The 19,066-nt window shown below is 42.6% G+C and overlaps 1 protein-coding gene across 1 annotated transcript in view; it reads right to left on the reverse strand.

Annotated features, from left to right (window-relative positions):
- Positions 1 to 19,066, reverse strand: part of si:dkey-288a3.2 (protein phosphatase 1 regulatory subunit 37) — a 194,407-nt gene that overhangs the window by 85,001 nt on the left and 90,340 nt on the right. The window contains exons 7-8 of the mRNA XM_052018643.1: positions 14,951 to 15,092; positions 12,908 to 13,074 (exon numbers count right to left, since the gene is read on the reverse strand). Coding sequence (XP_051874603.1) covers positions 12,908 to 13,074; positions 14,951 to 15,092 — 309 coding nt within the window. The remainder of the gene's footprint in view (positions 1 to 12,907; positions 13,075 to 14,950; positions 15,093 to 19,066) is intronic.

Genomic DNA, 19,066 nt, shown 5'->3' on the forward strand with positions numbered 1-19,066 from the left:
TGATAGGGAATTCATTGGTTAGGGAACAGATAGGAGATTCTGTGGACAAGAACAAAACTCCCAGATGGTATGTTGCCTCCCAGGTGCCAGGGCCAGAGACATCATGGATCAAGTCTACAGCATTCTTAAGGGGGAGGGTAAGCAGCCAGAAGTGGTACACATTGGTAGAGGTAGATAGGAAAAAAGATGGGGTTCTGAAGAGGGAATATGGGGAGTTAGGAAGGAAGCCAAAAAGCAGGACCTCAATGGTGGTAATCTCTGGATTACTGCCTGTGCCACGTGCAAGAGAGAGTAAGAATAGGAAGATATGGCAGACGAATGCATGGCTGAAGAGTTAGTGCAGGGGGCAGGGTTTCAGATTTGTGGATCACTGGGGTTTTTTCTGGGGAAGGTATGACCTGTACAAAAGGGACGAGTTACACCTGAACTCGAGAGGGACCAATGTCCTTGCTAGAGCTATTGGAGAGGGTTAAATTAGGTTTGCAGGGAGATGGGAACCAGAGTGTTAGGTCAGATGATGGAGCACTTGGTGTAAAGGTAGATGCAATGTGCAGAGAGATTGTGAAAAGGATAGGTGGCGAACAGGGAACAAATGCAGTCAATTGGATGGGTTGAAATGTGTTGACTTTAATGTGAGAAGTATTAAGAATAAAGGTGACGAACTAAGATCCTGGATCAGTTCATGGAATTATGATGTTGTGGCCATTACAGAGATTTGGCTGTCACAAGGGTAGGATTGGCTGCTTGATGTTCCGGGGTTTAGATGTTTCAAAAGGGACAGGGAGGGAGGTAAAAGAGGAGGAGGTTAGTATTGCAGCTGCAGAAAGGGAGGACATCATGGAGAGATTGTCTACTGAGTCAGTGGGATGGAAGTCAGAAACAGGAAGGGAACAATTACTCTATTGGGATTATTCTATAGGCCCCCAGTAGCCACTGGGACACTGAGGAACAGATAAATAGGCAGATATTGGAAAGGTGCAAAAATAACAGGGTTGTTGTCGTGGGTAACTTCAACTTCCCTAATATTGATTGACATGTCCTTAGAGCAAAAGGTTTAGAGGGAGCAGGTTTAGTTAGGTGTGTCCAGGAAGGATTCCTGACACAGTATGTGGACAGGCCGACTAGAGGAGAGGCCATACTGGATCCAGTACTGGGCAATGATTATGGTCAGGTGACAGATATCTTGGTGGGTGAGCATTTCAGAGATAGCGACCACAACTCCCTGACCTTTAGCATAGCCATGGACAAGGATAGGAGCAGGCATTATGGGAAAGTTTTTAATTGGGAGAGGGCTAATTATGCTGGTATTAGGCAGGAACTTGGGAGTGTAAATTGGGAACAGATGCTCTCAGGGAAGTCCACAGCAGAAATGTGGAGGCTGTTCAGGGAACACTTACATGGGGTTCTGGACAGGTTTGTCCTGCTGAGAAAAGGAAAGGACGGCAGGGTAAAGGAACCATTGTTGACAAGAGAGATGAAACATTTAGTCAAGAGGAAGAAGGAAGCATACTTAAGGTTTAGGAAGCAAAAATCAGGCAGGGCTCTTGAAAATTATAAGGTAGCCAGAAAGGAGCTTAACAAGGGACTTAGGAGAACTGGAACAGGACATGAGAAGGCCTTGGCGAGTAGAATTAAGGAAACCCCCAAGCATTCTACACGTACGAGAACAGGAGGATGACTAGAGTGAGGGTAGGACCGCTCAGGGATAAAGGGGGAAAAATGTGCCTGGAGGCGGAGGAGGTAGGGGAGGTCCTTAATAAATACTTTGTTTCCGTGTTCACAAGGGAGAGGCACTTTGATGTATGTGAGGTCAGCGTAGAATAGGGTAATGTGCTGGAGCATATTGAAGTTAAGAAAGAGGTAGTATTGGAGTTTCTGAAAAACATTGGGATAGATAAGTCCCCGGGCCCAGACAGGATATACCCCAAGTTCCTACGGGAAGCAAGGAAGAGATTGCTTAGGGCATTAATGATATTTGAATCCTCCCTGACCACGGGAGTGGTGCAGAAGGATTGGAGGATGGCAAATGTTGTTCCCATGTTCAAGAAAGGTAATAGGGATAATCCTGGGAATTATAGACCAGTGAGTCATGTCAGGCAAGCTATTGGATCTTAAGGACAAGATTTATGAGCACTTGGAGAAGCATAGTCTTATTTAGGATGGTCAGCCTGGCTTTGTGAGGAGGAGGTTGTGCCACATGAGTCTAATTAAGTTTTTTGAGAAGGTGTATATGGACTTCAGTAAGGTGCTTAACAAAGTTCCCCTTGGTAGGCTCGTATAGAAAGTCAGGAAACATTGGATCCGTGGAGACTTGTCTGTGTGGATTCGGAATTGGCTTGTCCACAGAAGACAGAGGGTGGTAGTAGATGGAGAGTGTTCTGCCTGGAGGTCAGTGACTAGTGGTGTTCTGCAGGTGTCTGTTCTGGGACCCCTGCTTTTTGTGATTTTTATAAATGACTTAGATGAGGAAGTAGAGGGATGGGTTAGTAAGTTTGCAGATGACACAAAGGTTGGAGGTGTTGTGGATAGTGCGGAAAGTTGTTGTAGGTTACAACAGGATATAGACAGGATGCAGAGTTGGGTGAAGAAATGGCAGATGGAGTTCAATCTGGAAAAGTGTGAAGTGATACACTTTGGAAGATTGAACAAGAAGGCAAGAGTACAAGGTTATTGGCAGGATTCTTAGCAGTGTGGAGGAACAGAAGGATCTTGGGGTCCAAATCCATAGATCCCTCAAAGTTGCTGCACATTGATAGGGTGGTTAAGAAGGTGTATGGTGTGACGGCCTTCTTTAATCAGGGGATTGAGTTCAAGAGCCGCGAGGTGATGTTGCAGCTCTATAGAACTCTGCTTAGACCACACTTGGAGTATTGTGTTCAGTTCTGGTCGCCTCACTGTAGGAAGGATGTGGAAGCTTTACAGAGGTGCAGAGGAGATTTACCAGAATGCTGCCCGGATTAGAGAACATGTTTTATGAAGAAAGGTTGAGCGAGCTCAGGCTTTTCTCTTTGGAGCGATGGAGGATGAGAGGTGACTCAATAGATATGTACAAGATTATGAGGGGGCGTAGATAGAGTGGACAGCCAGCACCTTTTCCCCACAGTGGCAATGGCCAATACCAGAGGGCATTAGTTTGTCAGAGGAAGCAAGTTTAGGGGAGATGTCAGAGGTAGTTTTTTTTTCACACAGAGAGTGGTGGGTGTCTGGAACGCACTGCCGGAGGTGGTGGTAGAGGCTGATGCAATTGGGACATTTAAGAGACTCTTAGGCACATGAATGTAAGAAAGATGCAGAGTTAAGGGCTGTGTAGGAGGGAAGGGTTAGAGTAGGTTTATATAGGTCGATACAACATCGTGGGCCGAAGGGCCCATACTGTGCTGTACTGTTCTAGGTTCTAAATGAGCCACAAGCCCATCCTGTCAATCACCTTTTGCTCCACCTGTGACCTTGTCTGCAGATTCCACATAGGACTTTTCAGTCACAGCAGAAACACGGAGCTGGAGTTTAAGTGAGTCATCTTCAACAGAGGGAAGGATGAAAAAGAGAGAGGAGAAGAGAGAGAAGAAGGAGGGAGAAGAGAGAAGGAGGAACATAGAATATACAGCACTGGACAGGCCATTTGGCCCACGATGTTGTGCTGATCTTGATGCCAATTTACACTAAATATCCTCCTCCTGTGTATCATCCATATCCCTCCATTCCCTTCATATTCTTGCGTCTATCTAAAAGCCTCTTAAACTCCACCAAACTGCCTGCTTCCACGACTAGCCCTGGTAACTTATTTCAGGCTCCTACCTCTCTCTGCGTAAAAAAACCTGCATCTCACGTGGCCTTTAAAGGCCCCCCTAACCTTAAAAGCATGCCCTCTGGTGTTTGACATTTCTACCCTGAGGAAAAGATTCTGACTGCCTACCCTATCTACGTCTCTGACTGCCTACCCTATCTACGTCTCTCATAATTTTAAAACCTCTAACAGGACTCCCCTCAGCCTCCAACACTCCTTATAGCTCATACCCTCTAATCCAGGCAGCATTTTGGTAAACCTCTTCTGCATCCTCTCCACGGTTTCCACATCCTTCCTGTAATAGGGCAACCAGAACTACACACAATATTCCAAGGTCTGAATAAAGTTTTATATAGCTGCAGCATGATTTCCCTACTTTTATACTCAACACCCCTACCAATGAAGACAAACATTCCATATGCCTTTTTTTACCACCGTATCTACTTGCGTAGCCACTTTCAGTGAACTATGGACCTGGACCGTAATATCCCTCAGTACCTCAACGTTATTAAGGGGTCTACCATTAACTACGTACTTTCTCCTTTCATTTGACCTCCTAAAGTGCAACACCTTACACTTGCCCGGATCAAACTCCATCTGCCACTTCTCTGCCCATATCTGTAACAGATCTAAATCCCGCTGTACTCTTTGATAGTCCTTTACACTGTCCACAGCTCCACCAATCACGATGTCATCCACAAACTTGCTAATCCACCCATCTACATTTTCATTGATATATAATCACAAACAGCAGAGATCCCAGCACCAGTCCTTGCAGAATGACCTCCAGCCAGAATAACAGCCTTCCACCCCTACTCTCTGTCTTTTATGGGCAAGCCAGTTCTGAATCTAAACTTGCAATTCACACTAGATCCCATTCATCTTTATCTTCTGTATCAAACAACCATGAGGGACCTTATCATAAGCCTTTAGTAAGTAGATAACATCCACCGCCTTACCCTCATCAAGCTCCTTTGTCACCTCCTCAAAAAACTCAATCAAGTCTGTAAGACATGATCTGCCCTGCACAAAGCTATGCTGACTGTACCTAAACAGGCCGTGCCTTACCAAATGTGCATAAATCCTATCCCTCAGTATCCTCTCCAATAGCTTCCCTACCACAGACGTGAGGATCATTGGCCTATAATTACCTAGATTATCCTTTTTTCCCTTCTTGAACAAAGGCACAACAACTGTTACTCTCCAGTCCACTGGGACCTCGCCTGATGCTAGTGAGGACACAAAATTCTTTGTCAAAGCCCCAGCAATTTCGTCACTTGCTTCTTTCAATATTCTGAGATACATGCTGTCAGGCCCTGGGGACTTATCCACCTTAATGCTTTTCAGAAGACCCAGCACTACCTCCTCAATTTCAAAATGTCTCAGCCCATTGGCATGCCCCATTCTGCCTTCACGATCCTCCAAATCCTTCTCCTTGATAAATACTGACACAAAGAACTCATTTAGTACCTCAGCCACTTGCTCTGACTCCAAGCACAAATTCCCTCCTTTATCCTTGTGTGGACCTACCCTCTCCTCAGTTATCCTCTTTTTCTTAATGTAAGTATAAAATGCCTTGGGATTCTTCTTGAACCTGATCACCAATGACATTTCATGGCCCCTTTTGGCCTTCCTAATTGTCCGCTTGAGCACTTTCCTGTATATTCTACAAGGGCCCAGTCGTATTTTAACTTCCTAAACCTTATGTGTGCTTCCTTTATCTTTCAGACTAAATTTAGGACCTCTTGGGTCATCGAAGGTTCCCTTACCTTACCATCCTTGTCCTTGCTCCTTACGGGAACATGTCGATCCTGAACTCTTCTCAGTTGGTCTTTGAACAACTCCCACATGTCAGACATGGACTTGTCAGACAGCAGCTGCTCCCAATCAATGCCCCTTAGCCCCAGTCTTATATTGACGTAATTTGCCCTCCCCTAATTTAGTACCTTTCCGCAAGATCCCATTTACCCTTCCTCATAACTATCTTAAAACAGAATGAGTTGTGGTCACTATTCCCAAATGTTCACCCACTATCAGGTCTGTAGACCTGGCCTGGCTCATTTCCCAAAACCAGGTCCAATATGTTCTCTCCTCCAATTGGACTCTCCACATACTGTTTCAAGAACCCATCCTGGATGCACTGAAGAAATCCTGCCCCATCTAAGCCTTTTGTGTTAGGGAAGTTTCAATCAATACCAGGGAAGTTAAAGTCCCCCACTATGACAACCCTGTTGTTTCTACATCCTTCCATAATCTGTCTACATATCTGTTCCTCCACCTCTCAGTGGCTTTTGGGGGGGGCCTGTATTACATCCCATCAGTGTATTTCTTATTATGGAGCTCCACCCAAATTGCCTCTGTGGATGAGCCCTCCAGTGTGTCCCCTCTGAGCACTGCTGTGACATTCTCCCTTATCAGTAGTGCAACCCCTCCTCCTCTCGATCACGTCTTAAACAATGAAACCCCGAAATGTTGAGCTGCCAGTCCTGTCCCTTATGCAACCAGGTCTCTGTAATGGCAACAACATTGGAGAAGGAGGAGGAGGAGGAGATGGAGGAGAAGGAGGAGAAGAACCCAAATAGTTAATCTAGAAGACAATCCAGATTTGAGCAAAGTTCGGGTATCCTCATGAAGCCGGACAATGAATTTTCAGTGGTTTAAATCCAGTGCTATTAAGTTATATCTGAACCCCAAAGCTGAAGTAAAACTTTGATTGCTCCGTTCCTAGATTACCATAACTTCCCTCCAACACGTTAATAAGAGAGCTTGGAAATCCTCACCATGCACAGCTATGGAGCTTGGGAATGGTTGGCAGGAGTGAAAGAGTGTACAAAAGGTATCTGAATCTTTCAAAATGACTAGATTTTACAATATAATATAGAATCCTGGTTGTCTTTGGAAGGAAGGTGCAGATTCAATGTGATATGGTTCCAAATTTGCCATGTGATGTGACCCATGCTCAGAGGAAAGTGAATCACCGACCTGTCCAGTACCTTAGATCATGTCAGTCTGATGCATGAACTGACAGCAAAACACTCAACTGATCAAACACCACTTAAATGCTGGTTAACAGTATCCTTCTAGATCTGTAAAGAAATAATTTTGTGTCTGACTAATTAAACTATTGTATAATTATAATAAAGCAAAGCTGGCTTTTCCTTTTATTTTGATCTCGGGAATTCACCTGGGGCTCTCTTTATTGGGTCAGCTTGTTGCTTAACTGCTGGTAATATCCCAGCAGTCTTTGGGGAGGGCTACAAATCTAATTGTTCAGAGTTTAGGTTGCTTGGCAACTGCAAGTGGAGAACTGTAATTACTTAAATTCAATAAGTTCTTTTTTTTGTTTAACAGAGAGGACGGTGGTGGTCGACTGGTGCATTCATTAAGACATAGGGTACAGCTGTGAGAAGCCACTGCAAATGAAAACATGTGTAATGATAGCTTTGGGATATGGCCTCTCCTGAGGACTGCATACAGCTGTACAAGTCTGAAGAAGAAGAGAGTGCAGGACATATTTTGCAGGCAAATATTTAGCAACCTCTGTTGACATAATAAGGTGTGTGGTTTTGCTTGTAATATAGTTAACACAATAACAGAGATAGCAATATCTCCCCACAGATAAAAGGGAAACTGCTGTGAGTATGGGACAAGTGTTGGAATTGGCATTTTTCTACCATGCAGAACAGAACAATTCTGTTTTCAGATTTATTTTTCCTCTTTTCAGATCCTTTTCTGAGAGACAAGCACCATTTTAAGATGAAGCTGGTGAGACAAAGTAGCTTGTTCCCAATCATTTCCTTTTCACATGATGTAATGCCCTATCTGGGACACACACGCTCAAAGTGAGGTGATGAACCCTCTAACTAAACCTTACTTTACTGTGCACCTCACCCATTAGACAAAACGGCATACTATGCCATCAGTGCTATAGAGTCACCAGCAAGACTTAGAATCATGGAATCATGCAGCATAAAAATAGGCCCTTTCGACCCACCTTGTCCATGCCAACCATGATGCCCATTTATGCTAATCCTATCTGCCTGTATTATGCCGGTATCCCTCTATGTCCTTCTTATCCAAGTACCTGCCTAGATGCATTTTAAACGTTGTAATTGTATCTGCCTCCACCTCCTCCACTGGCAGCTCGTTCCACACTCTGTATGGAAAGCATACCCCTCAGATCTCCTTTAAATGTCTCCCCTCTCACCTTAAACCTGTACCATCTAGACTCCCCTGCCTGAGAAAAATACTCTGACTATCTATCCCATCATAATTTTATAAACCTCTATAAGGTCACCTTTCAGCCTCCCATGTTCCAGTGAAAATAAACCCAGTCAATCCAATCCCTCCTTATAACTACAATTTTCCACTCCAGGCAATACCCTGGTGAACTCTTCTGGACTCTCTCGATTGTTACCACATCCTTTCTGTAGTGTGGTGACCAGAACTGTACACTATACTCCATATTACACAAAACCATATTATTATTCATGAATAGTTCTCCAGGAGAGGAAGAGGCATCACTAACTCATTAATATGCACTTCTTAAAGCCACAGATGGAATTATTCTGCAGGAGGTAAAAGTGTGCCACATATTCTCTACAGATGGTAGTTGAAGATGAAGATGACTTAACAGGCAATTTCACCCAATGCAGAACTGCCATTAATAAACCCAATGTAATAGTAAACCAACTGGCCAAAAACAGTAGAAGTCAGGGCAGTCCCACTGCTGTACTTGATAGGCCCTATTCTTTCACATCTTATTCTCTTGCTCTTCACATACTTGTAGAATGCCTTGGGGTTTTCCTTAATCCTGCCCACCAAGGCCTTCTCATGTCCCTTTCCGGCTCTCCTAATCTCCTTCTTAAACTCCTTCCTATTAGCCTTATACTCTTCCAGATGTCTAACATTACCTAGCTCTCTGTACCTTTTGTAAGCTTTTCTTTTCCTTTTGACTAGATTTATTACAGCCTTTGTACACCACAGACCTGTATCCTCTCGTGACTCCACTGTCTCGTTGGAACATGCCTATACAGAACTCCACCCAAATATCCCCTGAATATTTGCCACATTTCTTCCGTACTTTTCCCTGAGAACATCTGTTCCCAATTTAATCTTCCAATTTTCTACCTGAGAGCCTCATATGCACCAATGAGAGGCAGTCCCACAAGTCCAGTTCCTACTGTTAAAAACCCAAGTAAGAAAGGGTCACTGTAGAAATATAGATTCTTCAGCCTTCAAGAAAAAGCAATTAATGGGTCAGACTCAGTTTTTACATCTTTCCCAATTAAAAAAAAATGAGAATAAGAAACAAACATAGGATGGTGGATTTGTGGAATGAGCTGCCAGAGAAAATGGTAGAGATAGGTACAATTGCAACATTTAAAAGGCATTTAGATAGGTACGTGGATAGGAAAGGGTTAGAGGGATAACACAAGCAAATGGGACTAGCTCAGGTAGGCACCTTGGTCAGCATGGACGAGTTGGGCCAAAGGGGCTATTTCTGCGCTGTACAACTCTATGACAGTGACTTTAAACCAGGAATCCAACACCAGAGACAGGAATTCCTCAAACTCCTTGCGTATTTGTGGGAATGTACAGAAATTACACATTTATGTGTATTAATTTGTCATTTAAACCACTGAGACCCCCAGGATTTGGAAATCCATTGGATTATATCTGTTGTTCCAGTTCATGCTTATAAGTGAGTCATTTTATATCAACATTTCAGTTATTTAAATCCTAAAAAGTAAATAAAATCAGATGTTACAGTTTCCTGCTGTGTTGTCATAATATAGTCCATTACAATTCTGCAATGAAATATTCCATTATAAAGCCAATGATGAATTTTAGGCCTTCAGACTCATTGACTGCACTAAAGAGGTGTCAGAGCCCCAGACTGAGCTACAGAATGTCATTTTTTGGCTTCCAAATGGAGAAGTATAGCAAAATAACAATTGAAAATAGCAGCCTGAAAATCGTACAGCACAGATTGTTTTTGTTCAAAATATTATTTGTATTTCTACAGCTATACTAATGAAAAGACCATTTGAAGTGCTTTACAGGAAGGGGAAAATAAGCTTTGATATTCTTATTTACATGAGAAGACAAGATATCTTTATTAGTCACATGTACATCAAAACACACAGTGAAATGCATCTTTTGCGTAGAGTGTTCTGGGGGCAGCCTGCAAGTGTCGCCATGCTTTCGGCACCAACATAGTATGCCCACAACTTCCTGACCCGTACGTCTTTGGAACGTGGGAAGAAACCAGAGCACCTGGAGGAAACCTATGCAGACACGGGGAGAACGTGCAAACTCCTTGCAGACAGCGACCGGAATGAATCGGGGTCGCTGGCGCTGTAATAGTGTTATGCTAACCACTAGATGAGGAAGGAAATTTTATTGGTTGCCGGTGCTAAACACATGCACGAGTATCATCTGAGCTCATCACTGCATCTTTGGGTTCTTCTGTTAATTGTTTATATTGACTTCAATGGGGTCGACTGGGAGTACGACAGGAAGACAATACTCTTGCATGCATTAGGCACTGGCTTCTAAAACTTGCTCTTCATCCACAGAAATATCATCTTAGTATACCTCTTAAACAAATCAGGAGTAAGATTTTATCTATTTAATTTTCTAATGTTTAAAGTGGTATTGACAGCATTACAATGTTTTGTGATGTGAACTTTTTCAGCTTAGCAAAGTAATTAACTCCCTGTATGTTGCATCTGGACACAACACTGAGAAAAAGCTTACACCACAGAAATTACTGTTAATATACAGAAAAATACAGCAGCTAATTTGTATCTGTGTGGAGTTCGCACATTCTCCTTGAGATAGTGTGGGTTTACTCTGGATGCTCGAATTTCCTTCCACAGCCCAAAGACGTGTGGGTTGGTAGGTTAAATGTAAATTACCCTTTGTGTGTAGATGAGTGAAAGAATCTGCGGGGAGCTGATGAGAATGTGAGATGAATACGAAATGGGATTAGTATAGGATTAGTATAAAGAGGTAGTTGATGGTCAGTGTGGATCTGGTGGGCTGAAGGGCCTGTTTCTGTGGTGTTACTCTAAATTTATGTGAAAATCACACAGGAACTCCCCGTGATAACACCTGTGGACTTAAACCTGGAATTCAGGAATTCTGAGATGCCCTGCTGCTCCAAAATTGTACTGAAATGGCTTCTCACCATCTGAGTCACCATCCACACACACTAGATGACATTAAGTTCTTATACCACATTCATAGAAATTGAATATACACATCAGGAAAAGTTAATTCCATTGTTAGCATGACATCTTAAATAGACCCAAATAACCTCTCTGACACAGAAAATTAACTTTTTATAAATGCAGAATCTCCCACAAATTTTAATTATTATTGGAGATTTTATTAAGCATGTTTGTTTTTTGTTATTTCTCTTTTCTCCCTACCTGATGACATTAAATACACAATTCTAACTGGTTCAGACCGTGTTGTATATCATCAGTTTTTCAATCTGATTGGTTAGGATGTGGCACAGCTACTTGCCCTTTTCATCTAGAACCCCTCTAAATGGTGTTGCATGGTCTGGTTGGTTAGTTGACAGGAGTTTGTCACATAAAAATCCATCGAAAGTCGATGGGGAAGTGCAATTCTGAGAAACGTTTACCCGTGCTCGTGACTGTATTTAAGGCAGAGATTGATAGGTCCTTGATTGGTAAGAGGGTTAAGAGTTACAGGGAGAAGGCAGGAGAATGGGGTTGAAAAGAAAATCAGCCATGATTGAATGGCGGAGCAGATTCAATGGGCCAAGTTGCCTAATTCTGCTTCTATATCTTATGGTCTTATGCTTGTTTGCTGGTCCAAGCGTTTTCCAGCCCCACTTTATTTTTTTGTGGTCTTGCTCATGAGAAGATATGTGGAGAATTTCTCTGATCTTCAGAAAACACTGTGTGATCATTGATATGAACTTGACCAGACAGGAATAACTGAAGCCACTTTCATAAACTGATTATGTTCCCCTTCCTATATGAGTTAACACAGAACTATATATCTATCTATATCTATCTATCTATATCTATATATCTATATATCCATATATACACAAATTTATATACATCTATAAGTTAACTTTTTAATTAAGTAAAGCATATTGATCTTCCACCTTAGTTCACACATAGTAGACCTCTTGTGATGATACTATTTAACCAAGAATATATGCTGTTAATATGAGTAGAAGTATGAACAATGAAACACGCAAGGTAATAGCACCAAAGTAATCCATTGGATCCCCTGTGCCTGTGCCTGTTCATTGTCAAAGTAGTACAGAGGTAATCCCACCAATCTGCTTTCTCACTGTAGCTCTTCCTTTGCAAATATTATCATTAACTTTCTCTTGAAAAATGTCATGGTCTATAACTCAGCTACTGTCTGTGAGTAAGCAACCCACGTTCTCACATCATCAAGTTAAGGAGCTTCTAACTTCTTTCCCTCCTCTCTTGATAAAGCAATGGGACAGCATTATTGATTTTCTAAATTGAGGGAGTAGCTTTATTCTATTAGCCAATAAAAAACGTTTCCCGATTTAAAAAAAATACTGTGATGTCTTTCTCAGTTGCAGTGAAGTCGTCATAATGTTTCAAATCTCCCCGTAGTTGCTCAACTGTGGTGTCATCCAGGTGAATCCATGCCCTTTCTAGAATGGGGACAGGAACTAACATTTCCCAGTGAGAGTACGAGCTTGATGATAGATGATGAGAGGAGTGATCTGGCAATCAGATTTAACAGTCAAACAAAATATATCTGGGGAATGTGACCAAAGTAATTGTACCATTTGAATGGCACCCAAACAAGGTACCAAGATGCAGGAATTCAATTTGCTGAGAAAGAAAGATAAAAGGAAGAGAAGTTCTTCCAAAATTTATCATTGTACATTCAAATGTTCCCAGCGATTTTACAAACATGCCTTGACCAAACTCAATATTGGTGGTCTGTTCATTAGTAAATTGTATTGTTCCCAGCTGGTCCTTGAATGACACCTTCTGGTATCAATCCATATATAGAAGCATTTTCAGTTAATTTACAGTTAGATTAATTCAGATCTAAAATACTTGTTGACAACTCATGTCTACTTACCTTCTCAGCCATTGGTCCTTTGTCCAAATCCAGTCGGATCAACGAATGATTTAGTTTCATTGCCAGTGTGAGGGCCATCAGACCTCCAGTTCTTATTCTATTCCTTCGAAGATCCAGCCTTAGGATTCCAGTACTCTCGACTATAAACTCTGCTGTGGCTATGGCACCTAGAGATTAATTAGAATCAAATTAATTGAATGGCTGCAGAACACACAAGGCAGTTAACACCATCCATGCAAATCAGCCTGCTTGATTATGAACCTCACACACCACCCTAGACATTATCTTCTTCCACCATTACTGGACCATAGGTGCAACATTTGCAAGATTCGTGCAAGACTTTATGCAAAATTCTTAGACAGGCTCTGTCAAATCTGGGATCTCCAACACCAGGAGCAGCTGGTGCATGAGAATGCCTCGACATGCAAGTTCCCCTTCAGATCTCACAACCTGACTTGGAAATATCTTACTGGTTATTCATTACTGTTGAGTCAAAATCCTACCTAAAAGCAGTTTCCCTGCAGTGGTTCGTGAATGGAATTCACCACCTACTCAAGAGCAATTTATGAATGGGCAATAAATGCTGACCCAGTCACAATCCCCATGTCCCACACATGAATAAACAAATCTCTTAAACATACTCAAAACATCAGAGCCCTGTAAAATCATGAGCAAGAACCAAAATACAGCAGATGCTGCAAATCTGAATGACTGACGGGTTTCATACCTGACATATGTTTGTATGAGATTTCACTGTCTTTTTCTAAGAAAGGACTTAAAAAACAAGGTAACTCCACTTTTAAGTTAATGAACAGAGCAGTTTTAAACCAACATTTTACCAATGCCGCACAGTCAGAATTAAACCCTTCAATATCTCTCAAAGGTGGTGTATTCCTGATTTGAGAAATTAACAGTGTCAGGGCTAATAGTCTGATAATAAACTTGCAAATACACAAATCGTAATACTCAATCATGTCAAGAAGCATGATGCCAACTGGAGGGTCACAGTATTTCTTCAAGGTGAAGCATTGCAATTCCTTGCCCCAACATTCAGAGAATAATCTTTACAAATGCAAAAGGTAGTTGGCGTAACTAGAGATCCAGTCACACCTCCTACGGGTCAGAAGGCTGCACATTCTCACTGTTGTCTCACTAACTCATCAATGATCAGCAGCTTACTCAACCAAAGCACCTGACTCCCACATCTTGCAAACTTTAAAAATTAAAACCCAAGTGATAGAAACAAATGCAAAGATCAAGGTATAGTATTTTTCTATAAGGATGCTGCTGTTAAAATTGATTTGAGTAATATTTAATGTGGGCCAATAAATCATAGAACAACAGGAATTAGATTACTCAGATTAATAAGAAGAGAATAAAATGGGTTAGGGCAGGATGAGTGTGAAACCAGTGGACTGAAAGGATGTTTCTATACTGTATCTCTCCATGACCCTGTGGCATGAATAGAAACATGGGCAAGGTGCTGGATTCTTCCAATACTGCTTCTCAAAAGTCAAAGTTACTGCCAAGGTCATTGCAACCATTGAGATGCTGCAACATAGACTGCTTAGGAGAGACAAAGGACTGCAGATGCTGGAATCCAGATGAAAAACACTGTGATGCTGGAGGAACTCGGCAGGAGGACTGCATTAAAAGCAATTCTTGACAGAGCGCCCTCATACCACTTATCTCTTCTCCAAGGTCATTGCAACCATTGAGATGCTGCAACATAGACTGCTTAAGAGAAACAAAGGACTGCCGATGCTGGAATCCAGATGAAAAACACTGTGATGCTGGAGGAACTCGGCAGGAGGACTGCATTAAAAGCAATTCTTGACAGAGTGCCCTCATACCACTTATCTCTTCTCCAAGTACAGCCTTCTCCACCCAACATCCCCATCCAAATACTTAATAGATCTCCATCTGCTTAGATTCTGAACTCAACAGGGTGAGGTACTCCCAGATTAATACCAATCCTAGATGTGCTCTAGCTCAAAATTACAGCAAGAGGAAAAGAGTTCACATGGTATTTCGAGATGTTACCTTCACAAGTTATTGCTGTCGATGCCAATCCTAATCGTGTAACTGATCGATTAGCTATCAATCCTTCTTTAAGCCTGTGGACTCCTTCATTGCTGAGTGGATTACGGCCGAGGTTCAGTGTTTCCAGAGAAGTTAACTTAGGCTAGCAGGGCAAACAATACAGGAAATAAAAACTGTATTATAAATTATGCCTGATACAACTATACCCAAGGGTATGGTAGCATAGTGGTTAAATTACTGATCACAGAAAATCTTCACTATTGAAGTTTGAACTCCACCAGAACATCTGGGGAATTTGAATTCAAGTTATTAAATAAATCTTGAATAAAATGCTAGAATCAGTCATAGCAACCATGAAATGACTGGATTGCTGTAAAAACCCATCTGGTTCACTAATGTTTTCCAATGAAAGAAATCTTTGTGCTTCCCTAATCTGGCCATGATGTGACTCCAGACCCATCAATATGGTTGACCCTTAAACTGCTCATTGAAATGGGCTAAAAGGGACAATTGGAGGACATAACTAAGCTGTGCATGGATGGTCAATAAATGTTGCCCATGCCAGTAATGCCTGCACACCATGAGTAAATAAACTAAGCTTTTGCTGGTCCAGGAGAGGGTCCAGAGGAGGTTCACAAGAATGATCCCAGGAATTAAAGGCTTAACCTATTGATGGCTTGGCCTGTACTTGACAGTTCAAAAGGATGAGGGGGAGGGGGGTGGATCTCATTGAAACCTATTATTTTAATGTCTGGATAGAGTGGATGTGGAGAGTATGTCTCCATTAGTAAGAGAGTCTAGGATTCGAGGGGACAGCCTCAGAATAAAGGGACATCCCTTTAGAACTGAGAAGGGGAGGAATTTCTTCAACCAGAGGGTGGTGAATCTGTGGAATTCATTGCCATAGAGGGCTGCGGAGGCCAAAAATCTCAGGGGCTGCATTCGTGAGCAAACCAGAGAACATAGGGAGAACACTAGTGAACAGGCCGCAGAATGCAAAGAGTGCATTAATGAGCTGACGAGAGAAATCGGGGGCTGCATTGGTGAGCAGAGCAGAGAGCTCATGTACTGCAGTAGTCAGCAGAATGTAGAGCTCCGGAACTGAATTCGAGCAAAGCGTTAAGGGGCTGCCATAGTGAACAGAACAGAGAACTCAGGGATTGCATTAATGAGCAGACTCCAGAGGGAGCATAACAAAATTATAAGGAATAGAAGCAGGAGTAGGCTATTCTGCCCTGCATGCCTTCTCCAGCATTCAATGAGGTCATAGAACATGGAACATAGAACAGTACAGCACAATACAGGCCCTTCAGCCCACAATGTTGTACCGACCTTTAAACCTCACCTAATACTATCTAACCCCTTCCTCCCACATATCCCTCTATTTTAAATTCCTCCATATGCCTATCTAGTAACCTCTTGAATTTGACCAATGTACCTGCCTCCACCACCACCCCAGGCAGTGCATTCCATGCCCCAAACACTCTCTGGGTAAAAAACCTTCCTCTGATATCTCCCTTGAACTTCCCACCCATTACTTTAAAGCCATGCCCTCTTGTATTGAGCATTGGTGCCCTGGGAAAGAGGCCCTGGCTGTCATGACTGATCCTTTATCTCAGCACTACTTTCCTGCACTTGTTTAAAAGTTATTTTTGGGATCTGGCAGCATATATTTCCCCTTTCTATCTTTCCTTGAGAGGGTGGTGGTCAGGCACCTTCTTGACCAGTTGCAGTCCTTCTGGTGAAGGTATTCTTAGAATGTTGTTGGAAACAGTATTGGTATTGGTATTGGTGTATTACTGTCACTTGTACCGAGGTACAGTGAAAAACTTGTCTTGCATACCGATCGTACAGGTCAATTACACAGTGCAGTTACATTGAGTTAGTACAGAGTGCATTGAGGTAGTACAGGTAAAAACAATTACAGTACAGAGTAAAGTGTCACAACTACAGGGAAGCGCATTGCAGGTAGACAACAAAGTGCAAGTTCATAACAAGGTAGATTGTGAGGTCAAGAGTCCATCTCATCGTATAAGGGAACCGTACAATAGTCTTATCACAGTGGGATAGAAGCTGTCATTGAGCCTGGTGGTATGTGCCCTCAGGCTCCTGTATCTTCTGCCTGATGGGAGAGGAGAGAAGAGAAAATGATCCGGGTGGGTGGGGTCTTTGGTTATGCTGGCTGCTTCACCAAGGCAGCGAGAGGTATAGACAGAGCTTAGACCCAGTGACAATGAAGGACCAGTGGTATTAGGATAGTACGTGAGATTGAAGGGAACCTGCAGGTGGTGGTGTTCCTATGTGCCTGCTGCCCTTCTCCATGTTGGTGATAGAGGTACTGTGTTTGACTTTATCTTGAATATACTCAACTGATCCACTATATCCCCAGTGTAGACAATTCCAAAGACTTAACCCACCCACTGAGTGAAGATATTTCTTCTCATCACTGTTGAATGGTCAACCCCCTTACTTTGCAACTGCGGCCCCTGGTTCTAGACTCCACAGCTAACAGAAACATCAATGTTGTATCCACACTGTCAAACACAAAGAGTTTTTAACTTTTCCATGAACAAACCTCTCATTCTGTGATATAAAAAAATCATAGGTGTTGGAAATCTGAAATAAAACCAGGAACTGCTGGAAAAACTCAATGAGTCAGGCAGCATCTGTGGAAAGAGAAATAGAATTAATATTTCAAGTCTGAGGCCCTTCATGAGGTTGGGTCTCAGACGTGAAAGGTTAAATTAAATCTTTTTTTAAATTTTAAATTTTATTTACAGCGTGGTAACAGGTCCTTCCGGCCCAACGAGTCTTCGCCGCCCATCTTAAACCCAAATTAACCTACCCATACGTCCTTGGAATGTGGGAGGAAACCAGAGCACCCGGAGGAAACCCACGCAGACACAGGGAGAACGTACAAACTCCTTACAGACAGTGACGGGAATCGAACCTCGATCGTTGGCGCTGTAATAGCGTCGCGCTAACCGCTACGTTACCGTGCCGCCTACTTGAAAAACACAATGATGCTGGAGGAACTCAGCAAGCCAGGCAGCATCTGTGGAGAAAAGCAGGCAGTCAACATTTCGGGTCAGGACCCTTCTTCAGGACCCATTTTCATCTGGATTCCAGCATCTGCAGTCCTTTGTTTCTCAAGGTTAACTGTTTCCCTCTTCACAGCTGCTGCCTGACCTGCTGAGTGTTTGCAGCATTTTAGGGTCATGGGGTCATAGAGCAATACAACACAGATAAAGGACCTTCAGCCTATTGAGTCCATGCCAACCATGGTGCCCACCCAGCCAGTCCCAATTTCCTGCATTTGGCCCATTTCCCTCTAAGCCCCACCCTTCCATGTACCTATCCAAGTGCTTCTTAAATGAGACTACTGTACCTGCCTCAACTGGTTTCTGCTTTTAATTTGTGTCATTAAGTGTCTACACAACAGAAGGGAGTGGAGACGGAATTTCCCTCCAGATTGGCCTAGTAAGAAAATCAATGAACGTGCAGCCTGGCATCTCTTTCACCTGTACCATAGCACACAAAGAAGGAGAATCTTATGACATGTCCTTTGCAGCCATCACACCTTCACCACTTGTCATTATAGAGGATTCAGAATTCCTACTATGGCAAAAATTCAAGTTCAAGGTGTTGAATCCTGTCCCTGGTGGTATGGAAGAGAAGCAAAGCTGCAGTATTAGGGCAAAACTGGTTGGAAAATATTAAATTGAACTGGGCAAAGATCTTCAGCTCACAAACCAAAGCAAGTGTTCCATAACATACACTGCAAGAAATGTTGAACAAATATATTTCTTGCCAGCTCTTGCCCTCCCCCTTCCCTCTTTATATAGGCTATCTTCCCTTTATCATTTGTCCAGGTGAAGGGTCTTACCTGAAACATCAACAGTCCATTTCCCTCCACAGATGCATTAACTTCCTCTCGCAGCTTGTATTTTGCTCCAGATTCCAGCATCTGCAGTCTCTTGTGTCTCAAATATATTTCTATCTATCGGCAGGGCAAAGAGAAGATAAAGGACTTCACAGCATAGATCCACTCATCTGTGCCCCTTGCCTTGAAGGAAGCAATTGGGAATGAATTGGATCATCAGGGGAGAATGGTAC

This window comes from Pristis pectinata, chromosome 1 (assembly GCF_009764475.1).
Source record: "Pristis pectinata isolate sPriPec2 chromosome 1, sPriPec2.1.pri, whole genome shotgun sequence".
NCBI lineage: Eukaryota > Metazoa > Chordata > Chondrichthyes > Rhinopristiformes > Pristidae > Pristis > Pristis pectinata.